The sequence below is a fragment of the Grammomys surdaster genome, unplaced genomic scaffold (genome assembly GCF_004785775.1).
Source record: "Grammomys surdaster isolate TR1022 unplaced genomic scaffold, NIH_TR_1.0 130, whole genome shotgun sequence".
In the NCBI taxonomy this organism is placed as follows: domain Eukaryota; kingdom Metazoa; phylum Chordata; class Mammalia; order Rodentia; family Muridae; genus Grammomys; species Grammomys surdaster.
The window spans coordinates 22,992,843-23,002,557 of NW_021604588.1; the positions used below are offsets into that span (position 1 = coordinate 22,992,843).

The following is a 9,715-nucleotide window of genomic DNA, read 5'->3' on the forward strand; positions in this document are numbered from 1 at the left end:
CTCTCTCTCTCTCTCTCTCTCTCTCTCTCTCTCTCTCTCTCTCTGTCACCTGAGTTCCAAAGTAACAGAGCTAAACACATAGCCTGAACCTCTGAGACCATGAGCTAAGATAAACTTTCCCCCTTTGAGCTGATTTTCTCAGGTATATTGCCAGTCGTGGAAAACCTGACAAACGTATCATCTAAAATAATTAAAATAGTATTTACAAATTTAAACTTAGATCAAAATTATTCTTTTAAACACCAAAATAGGGGCTTGAGAAACACCTCAGCAGTTAAGAGCACTGGTTGCTCTTTCAAAGACCCAAGTTCAATTCCCAGCACACACAGGACAGCTCACAACTGTCTGTAACTCCAGCTCTAGGGGATTTTACACCCTTACACAGAGTGACATGAAGACACAATGCACATAAAATACAAATAAATAATAAATCGTTTAAAATAAATAATAAGGGACTGGAGAAATGGCTCAGTGGTTAAGAGCACTAACTGCTCTTCCAGAGGTCCTGAGTTCAATTCCCAGGAACCAATAGTGGTTCACAACCACCTGTAATGGGATCCAATGCCCTCTTCTGGTGTGTCTGAAGAGAGCTACAGTGTACTCAGGTACCTAAAATAAATAAATCTTAATAAACAAACAAACAAACAAACAAGAAAATAACAAATGCTTTTTGGGGGCCAGGGATGTGGCTCATTGGAATTAATCTGGTAAAACCTTGAAATTTGGTCAGACAAAAATAGACTTTCTAGCTTCTTCCTTATCCCTGCCCAGTCCAAAGCATGTACTTCAGAGGAGTCCCAAGGTTTCTATTTGTGTAGCGCTCAGAGAATAAATATTCCCTGGAAGCTGTATTAGAGGGACTGCCGGACAGAGCCAGGCCACAAGAAGTCTCTTAATTCAAAGAGGTCGCGTCAAAAGGAAGACCTGTACCTGTCTCTCCATCATCCTGTCCCATCATTATATCTACAACACGATTTTTAGCATTAATAATGCATATGGTACATCAAATAATTGCTAGCTCTTTGGGGCAGAAACCATCTAAATCATAGTTTTAAATTTTTTTTATTACTTATTTAAAATAAAGTTTTTTCTTTTTTTTTTTTTTTTGAAACAAGGTATTACTCTGTGGGCCAAGCTGGCCTCAAACACCTGTCTCTTGTCTCAGCCTCCCAAGTGCTGGGATCACAGGTCTGTACAACCACCACACGCTACTCAGTTAAGTCATGTTCGAATCTCCTTCCCCTAGCATTGGTCTAGACAGGAATGATCAGTAGCAATTCAGTGGATAAGAATCCCTAACACAGCTGGAGATGTTTATTAGCTACCCAAACTGGCTAGTTTAAGGTCAACTTGACACAAGATGGAATCATCAGAGAAGGAGGAGAGACAACTGAGAAAAGGTCTCCATGAGATCAGGCTGTAGGCAAGCCTGTAGGGCAGGCTTTCTTAGTTAACGGTGATGTGAGAGAACACAACTCATTGAAGGTTGGATTGTGGGTACATCCCTGGGCTGTGGTCCTCATTCTATAAGAAAGCAGGCTGAGTGCCCCAGCCCTCGGGTATTCGAAGAGACCCTAGGGAAGGAGGCGAAAGAATGAAGGGACAAGAGACTCGAAGAAGGAGAGCAAGTCTGGGGTTCTGATCAAGCTCTGCAATTTCAGTTTCAGGAGGCAGGTTATAAAGACATAGCAAAACGGGAAGTTTAGGCAAGGGTCACTGCTTAGGGCTATCCCACTATTGAATCCTCATTGTGTAAGACCACTGTCATATCTTCATTGCCCAAGACCATCCCACTGCCGTATCTGGCTCCCAGGAAATGCCAGACATTCTTTAAGTTCCTGGGACCTGAGACCGCGAATGTTCTTTCTTAATGTTGTACTGACTAGGCTTTCCAGAACAGCAGGTGATTTCCTGAGATTCTCTTAGAACAGCAGGTAATTTCCTGGATTTGGCTCCATCCGGCAGCTGAATAAGCCATGAGGAACAAGGTGTTAAACTCCACTCTGGTCCCAGCATCGGCTCCAGCCTAGAGGTTCCTGCCCTGCTTGAGTTCCTGTCCTGACTCCCTGTGATGAGGAGACAAGCTGAATAAACCCTTCCCTCCCCTAGTTGATTTGGTCATGGTATTTCATCACAGCAATAGTAACTCTAAGACACTATCTTAGCAAGCAGAGTCCTCAGGTCAGGGAATCTGAGGATGCTGACACACCATCCCTTTGGTCGGATGAATGAAAGAGCTGGTGTGGCTCGGTGTGCACGCTGGAGCAGAGTGATGTAAGACAGTAGTGAGGTTTAGGGGGGTTAGTAAACCGAAATATTTGGAGAATGAGGAGCAGCACAGGCTTAAAGTGCAACCTGCAGGGAAAGTAATCTCTGAGCGAGGGAGATCTGTAGCTTGAGACGCTTTGGGTGACTTATCTGACAAGTTATTACGTTGTAAAATAGTGGTATTTGGGGGCAGCATGCATAACTTTCTGAATTAGTAACCTAATATATAGTTTAGGAAAACTAATGTTGAACATCTTTTCAACTTTCTTAATTCCATCAGATACTTAAATTTGTTATCTAATCCCACAAATCCATACTGCTAGCCAGTCTATAGCTAGGTAAGCTGAGGCTCACAGTGTGAAAACCTTCCTCCAGCTTCCCTAGAAATGAGAGAATCCAGATAGAGCCTAGATTTTAAAAATGCTGAGATTGTGCCCAATCGATACGTGTTCTCTTGATAAGCCTTCAAATTATCTGTGGCATCCTAAACAAAACAAAGCTGTTCTCATCCCTCTAAACACTCTGCATTGTTTCCATGGTTACCATACCGCAGGCTTTTTACACTTGGGTGAGCGATTGTGTGTTTGCTGACTCACATGCTTTATGAACTGATGTGTAAGCTTTCAATACTAGTTTTTCCTCTATCACGAATTCCTGCAGGAGGTAAAAGAAATTCTGACTTTTATATTTCTGAATTGTATTTCGTTGGATTTTCTTTTTTTTTTTTCTTTTTTTTTTCTTTGTTTTTTCGAGACAGAGTTTCTCTGTGTAGCCCTCCCTGGCTGTCCTGGAACTCACTCTGTAGACCAGGCTGGCCTCGACAGAAATCCGCCTGCCTCTGCCTCCCAAGTGCTGGGACTAAAGGCGTGCACCACCACCGCGCAGCTCGTTGGATTTCCTTAAAAAGCAAAAGATACTCTTCCGGAAAAAAAGTTATCTGAGCTGGGCATAGCGGCTCACACCTTTAGTCCCAGCATCCTGAGGCAGAGGCGGGGCGGGGGCGGGGGCGGGGCCAGGAAGGGGAAGAGGCAGATGGATCTCTGTGAGTTTGAAGCCAATCTGGTCTGTACAGTGAGTTCCAGGACAGCCAGAGCTACACAATGCGACTCTGGTCTTGTTTTTTTGTTGTTGTTTTGTTTTGTTTTGTTGACAGATATCTCAATAGTCCTCTGTGTGAAATATGAAGGTAATTTTTTTCCTCTGGAAATGGGATCATGCGATATTACTTAAGTTGGTCCCAAATTCCTAGCTTTAAAATTCCAGTGAGCTCCTAGCACGCCTCTTCATGGAAGCATGGACCATTGTCCTCAGGAGCACCAGGCGCAGAATGAGTGGTCAAGAAATGAAGTTGCAGTGAATGGAAGGCAGACGAAGCTCACAGTTTTATACATGTACCTTATGTAATCCCAGTCCTGTCCTATCATCTGCCATATGACTTAGCGAGTATCTTTGTTTCATTTTTACAGGTGACATAATATCTTACTGATAATTAAAACCAAGGTCGAGTCATTCATCCAAGGACACCAGGTTAGGAAATAAGTGGTCTCTGGCTCAAGATTTCCTCTGTTAACCAGGGTTCTGAGAACAGAATGGAGCTGAGGTGGCAGAGCTCAGAAAATTCTATCACCAGGGCAACAGTCCAGTGGGCTGATCCTCACTGTGGACTTCAGACAGGCTTTGGGTTGGTGTTATTAAAGGTAATTTGTAATTGATGTACCTGTAGGAATGATAATGCTGTTTCTCTCTGTATATAGTCAACTCATGCTATTATGGTAGTTGTATTCATAAAAAACACTGTAAACACTGGACTAGCAAACCCCAGTCTCTTACATGATTAAGCTCCTATAAGCTTTGGTCAGCCAGTCAGTGTGTGCAAACTGTATGTTTGTAGTTTGTTGTTATTTTGATGTGGGATCGTACTGTATTGCCCAGTCTGTTCTTGAACTGCTGGGCTCAGATGATCTTCCTGACTCAGCCTCCTGGGGGTCATCAGGACACTAAACCTTTGTGCTTCTCTGTGTGCTTGGCTATGGGAGCCACAAAGATTGACCTGGGCTAGCAGATCTTAATGAAGCTAAATAAGATATGGTAAAATATGGACTTTACAAATAAAGTCTGCTGTACCCATCCTCCTGTCTTCAAGTATCTTCAGTATCACAGATTACACATATAGCGTCTAAAACACTGTGAAAATGAGCTGTGGAAACTGACCCATCCCTGTGCCAGTCACACAGAGGGCCACTTTTCTAGGCTAGCAGACTGTGCAGACTGGTGCTCACCAGGGCCTCAGACATGGCTATGTTCTCTGCTCTCAACCTCCTGAAAAGTCTCAACTGATTTTTAACAACAAGATTCGGGCACTTTTGGCATCATTGGATTTCACCATTCTCATCAAAACACATGTAAAAGAGATTAGTACTGGGGGGACCAAGATATGCTGTTTACTTATCAGATAGAGTAAACCCTTTCTTTCAAGTGCCTAATTATATGATAGATAGGTGTCCATTTGTTGGGGCGGCAATAGTAAACTCTTCGTAAGTGTCAGCTCATTTAGTCTGTATGATACTCTGACCTGGGTAATATTTTCACTGACTATGCCAGGAAATTATGGTAACTTTAGCTATGCACACAGTAGGTAGCATAGCAAGCACATAAACCCAAATGACCAGAAACCCATGGTTTTACCACTAGACTCTACAGCTGAGTGTTGGGCTCTAACTTGTAGGTGATATGAAAGTTTTGATTTTATGATCTCAGTGAACATTTGCACTGTGGTATATCTTTTGCAGTAGATTTATAAAATGGGCTTTTAACAAAATATGAATCCTATCACCATTTGTGTTTGATGTGTATGTATCTAGAGGATAGTGAAACTGTTAAGCCAGGCTGAGAATGTTAGTCAGCGGTATAGTTCTTACCTCAAACATGCAATTCCCAGTATCCCCAAAATGTATTAAAGGAGATAGAATTTAGAGTTTAATTTCTTATGAATTAGCATCTTTAGTAAGAGAAAATTTGCTGATTAATGAGGTATTTGAGCTAACTGTAAGCTTATCCATAATCTTGTTTGTTTAGTTTTGTGTTTTTAATTTTTAATTTAGGGTCTCTCTACATAGCTCTGGCTGTCCTGGAACTCACTATGTAGACCAAGCTGGCCTTAAATGCGCAGAGATTCCCCTACCTCTGCCTCCCTAGTGCAGGATATATGCCATCACACCCAGGTCAGTTGTTCTTGATAGTTTTTATGTCACATTATTGATTGGTACTTAGAGTGGTCGATTTTACTAAAGCAACTCAAAATACTCATTGTTAATTATTCTACGAGACATTTTAAATTCCTTTAACTAAAAATTGCCAAATCCAATTTTGAGTGGATTTTTCTTTTCTTCTGCAATAGATATCTAAAGAGATCTACTTAAGTCACTTAACTACCAACAAACTATTTTAGGTAGCTTATATATTACCTTTTATATGTGTTTTTATTATTGTTTTGCTTTCTGAAGCAAGGACTCACTCTAGCTCGTGCTGGCCCAGAACTTACTCTGTAACCCAGGCTGGCCTTGAACTCAATGCAATCCTTCTACCTCAGTCTCCTGAAGGCTGAGATAACAGGTGTGAGCATCAGGTTCGATTGCTTCTTAATGGGCCCCTTCGTTATATTGTGTTTAATCCGTGGTAGATATTGTAAAAGATACAGCTCTAAGCTCACAGATTTCTCAAAGTGGATAGATAAAATGGCAAAGGTGAGTCAGTCAGGGAGATAGAAACATACCCTGCTGGTGGGACCATCACAGATAGGTCACCAGCTAACATGGCAGGAAAATACAACACGAATTGTTGGACATTGCTGAATTTTGCAGTATTTGGGGGGCAATAATGACCTGAGTTGGTTCTGAACCATGTTTTAGAACATGGTCTTGCAGAAGGAGAAAGTCCTGGTAAATGTGGGTACGAGGTGAAGCTGTCTTCTGAGTCGGACAGAAGACTTATAAGCATGCTCTATGTGTTGGCAGGACGGCAAGCATCAGCTAGCAACTAGTGTGTTAATACAATGACATCCATGAACAAAGGCAATGAAGCGAAGAGACCGGCAGGGAGCAGGAGGCAGCTCCTAGAAGAGCTGAACGAGAAGCGTGAGTCCTACTGTCTGGTGGAAAGAAGCAACCAGGTCAGCCAGCTAAGAGTTCAGAAGAGGCACTTCAGCCAGGCCTACCAGGCCTTAGCTTGCATGCATATCAAAGAACACGTTCCCGAAAGTGACAGGACCTCCTGGATCAAGCAGGATCTCTTTGTGCACAAGGAGAAAAGGCACTTCCTGCCAAAAAGTAAGATAATATGGTGAGACTCCTACCTGCCTATAGGAAGGATAAGTAGAGAGAGACTCAACAGACTTTCTGGGTCGAAAGTGGTTCCAAGGTCTCGCCCTTGGGAGACCTTGAAGGTCTTTGAAGGTGATGATGAAGGCAAAAGTAGATTACTTGGTTTAAGGCCCACCATAGACCAGAGATTCGTTTTCTTGAGTCTTTAGGAACTCAAGCCCCACCACAGGCCAGGTGGTTCAGCAGTTAGGTGTTTGGGCACTGCAGTCTGCACTCCAGCAGACTGAGGTGGCTCTTAGCTGCTGATAGTCTGATAATTCCACTTGAGAGTTGCATTCAGATACCTCCTGTCTCAGGATTCCTGTGCTTTACAGAGTTTTATGTTCAAAATGAAAATAAAATGGAGTTTTAATAACAAATATGACATACAATGCCACGAGAAGCTGTAATAGAAATATGAGGGAAGTGGGCCGGGGGAGGGGAGTGGGAAGGGGAAGGGGAGTGGGTGGGGGGAGAGGAGTGGGATATGGGAGGAGAGTGGTTGTTTTGATATTGCTTAAAGTATGGATTGTGAATATCTGTTATGTAGTCAAGGCAGGCAACTGATAATGTTTTCTCATTTATTTGGAGAGAGTGTGCATATGTACTTATATTCAATATAGCCAATATATTATTAATTTAGTTTACAAAGAATGACCCACATTGGCCTTTATGTAGCTCTGCTTTTGCTTTTGCTTTTGGCCAGTGACCTTAGGCAGTGATATAGAGAGGCAGTATAGTGTGACATGGAAAGACCAGACACTGCATTGTGATTGTAAGTTAATCTGTAACAATTGTGTTTATGAAAACAAACACTAGCCATCTTTACAAAAAGGAATGCTTTGACATTCCTAGTTATAAAAGAAATACTACAGTCCTTCATTCTGCTAAAATTATTGAGACCAATCGTGTGTCCGTTCTCAGGACTTTGATGATGGAGAGGAAATCCACCTCTGAACAAACATAGGCTACAACTTTAAGGAACATTCATAGTTTCATACAATGCAAAATCTAACACATCTAACCCTATAACTAACTTTCGTAGTGTCAAACTGTAAATCAATAACCCCCAAATAACACCCAAATACATTAGAAAGCCCCTTGCTTTTGATTCAAGTTTTGATCATCTGAGAAATAAGATGGAGATAAAAATATTGGCTTTGTTATTGAAAAAAAACTAAATCTTTACTGGAGAAACTCACTGAGAGCAGTCAGGTAGCTACCTCTTGTTGACCTAAAGAGTGACTACCTGTTCCCAGCACAGGTTGGAGATCTGCTGCTCTAGTCTGAGAACAAATGAGAGCCAGAGCCCTGGAGGCCAGCTGGAGCAGAGAAAAATCTCATTTGTTAAATTAGGAGCTGGGACATTATGGTTCAAGAAAGATATTCATTTGGTAGGTTTCAACACTTACCATGTTAGACACAACATCTGCTACAAAGTAACAACCTCTTTTCAGGAGACAATGGTCCCCTATGCTCTAAATATTGAAGTATGAGGAGGTACAACTCAGGCCCTCCTGGGCCGCTCTAAGACAGCCTCACGCAGGCAGCTGGTAGACTTAGTTACTTTCTGTTACCGTGGTAGGGAACTATGACCAAGGCATCTTAGAGACCAAAGAGTTTGAGGTGCAGTTCCAGAGGGTTAGTGACCATAATGGCAGGGCAGAGCAGCAGCAGGCATGGTGGATGCTGAGAGCTCACATCTTAACTTGGAGCACAAGGCAGAGAGCTCTCTGCAAGCACAGTTAAATGTTAACTCCTCTAAACTCACTCCCAGGACACACTTCCGGCAAGACCACACCCTCAACTTCCTCAAACAACACCATGATCCGAGGACCGAGTGTTCCAATGCCTATGGGGAAGTTCTCATTCAAACTTAACTCCTAGGGGACTTACATTTCATCTCTTTTCTGATAACCCCACATTTTAGTATCTGACCTCTCTTCTGACCTTCGGCTATGCATACAGTCACACTGTCACTTCCCTTGAAGTCATCTGCGGTTTAGTATTGTGGAGACAAAATCCCTGTTACCAACCACATCTCTTACCATCACCCAGCCTCACCTTCCTGACCTGGGAAGGTGGCCAAAGACCCGTGTGGAACTCTGGTCCTCACACCTCTTACTCACTGTGTCAGCAAGTTCTGAATCTGAGCCCTGCCATGGCCTTGGCCCAGCCTGTAGTCACTGAAGTGGATCTGGAGCCTCAGGCTACCCACTCGGCACACTTCAGCTCCCACATTTACCTCACAGGACAGCCTGAGTGAACTGATGAGAACATGTGTTATGTCACCTGCTACACAAAACTCATCTGTGGCTGCCCACCACACTGGGGATGAAACTCACATGCCCAGTCCGTGCTGCATGATTCTCTATACAGGCCCGGCCTGTCTTTGTACGATGTCCTCTGCTCACCCGGACTCCTGGGCTTTGCGTTCTTCCTCTTCTGGGACATGTCAGGTTGGCTCCTACCTTGGAAACTTGGGTCTTCTCCTGTCTCTCTCTGTCTCTGTCTGTCTGTCTTTCTCTTTCTCTCTCTCTTTCTGTCTGAAATGTGTAGTGACTACAGTTAATCCCAGCACGAGAAAGGACAAGCCAAAGAGTCATGATCCTCTCTGCCCTTCACGTTATTCTAGAAATTGTGCAATAGATTAGATTACCTACATGCATTTCTTTCTGATGTTTTGATTATGAGCCTAGCCTTTAACAGCTGAGTCAGCTCACCAGCCCAATGAATGTATTTTTTATCTTTCAGATAATGCCATATTTGGATAAAGTACGTCTCCAGAGACACACAAATAAACTCTCTTCCATCAGTCTTCAATGTCTGTGAATTATTTAGAAACAGTAACTATAAAAGAAACTGGCCCGGTGTCATGGTGAACCCCAGAACTTAGGGACAGTGAATTCCAGGCCAGGCTGGGCTATGTCTCAGGACCTTGTCCCTAAAAGGCTGGGGATGTGTAATAAAATAAGATTAGCACTAAGTTTTCATTTCCCAACAATAGATACTTAGCTTCAAGAACCTTGACCATGGGCATTGATTGGAACACGAGACCCTTGGTTCAGAGCTGGACCTCAGGTTCCAGC

The 9,715-nt window shown here is 42.9% G+C and overlaps 1 protein-coding gene across 1 annotated transcript; it reads left to right on the plus strand.

Annotated features, from left to right (window-relative positions):
• Positions 1–3,907: 3,907 nt before the first annotated feature.
• Positions 3,908–9,444, plus strand: Spata45 (spermatogenesis associated 45). The gene is made up of 3 exons (XM_028757538.1): positions 3,908–3,965; positions 6,282–6,593; positions 9,381–9,444. The coding sequence occupies exons 2-3, from the start codon at positions 6,320–6,322 to the stop codon at positions 9,398–9,400; spliced, it is 294 nt and encodes a 97-aa protein (XP_028613371.1). The 5' UTR covers positions 3,908–3,965; positions 6,282–6,319; the 3' UTR covers positions 9,401–9,444.
• The last annotated feature ends 271 nt before the right edge of the window (positions 9,445–9,715 follow it).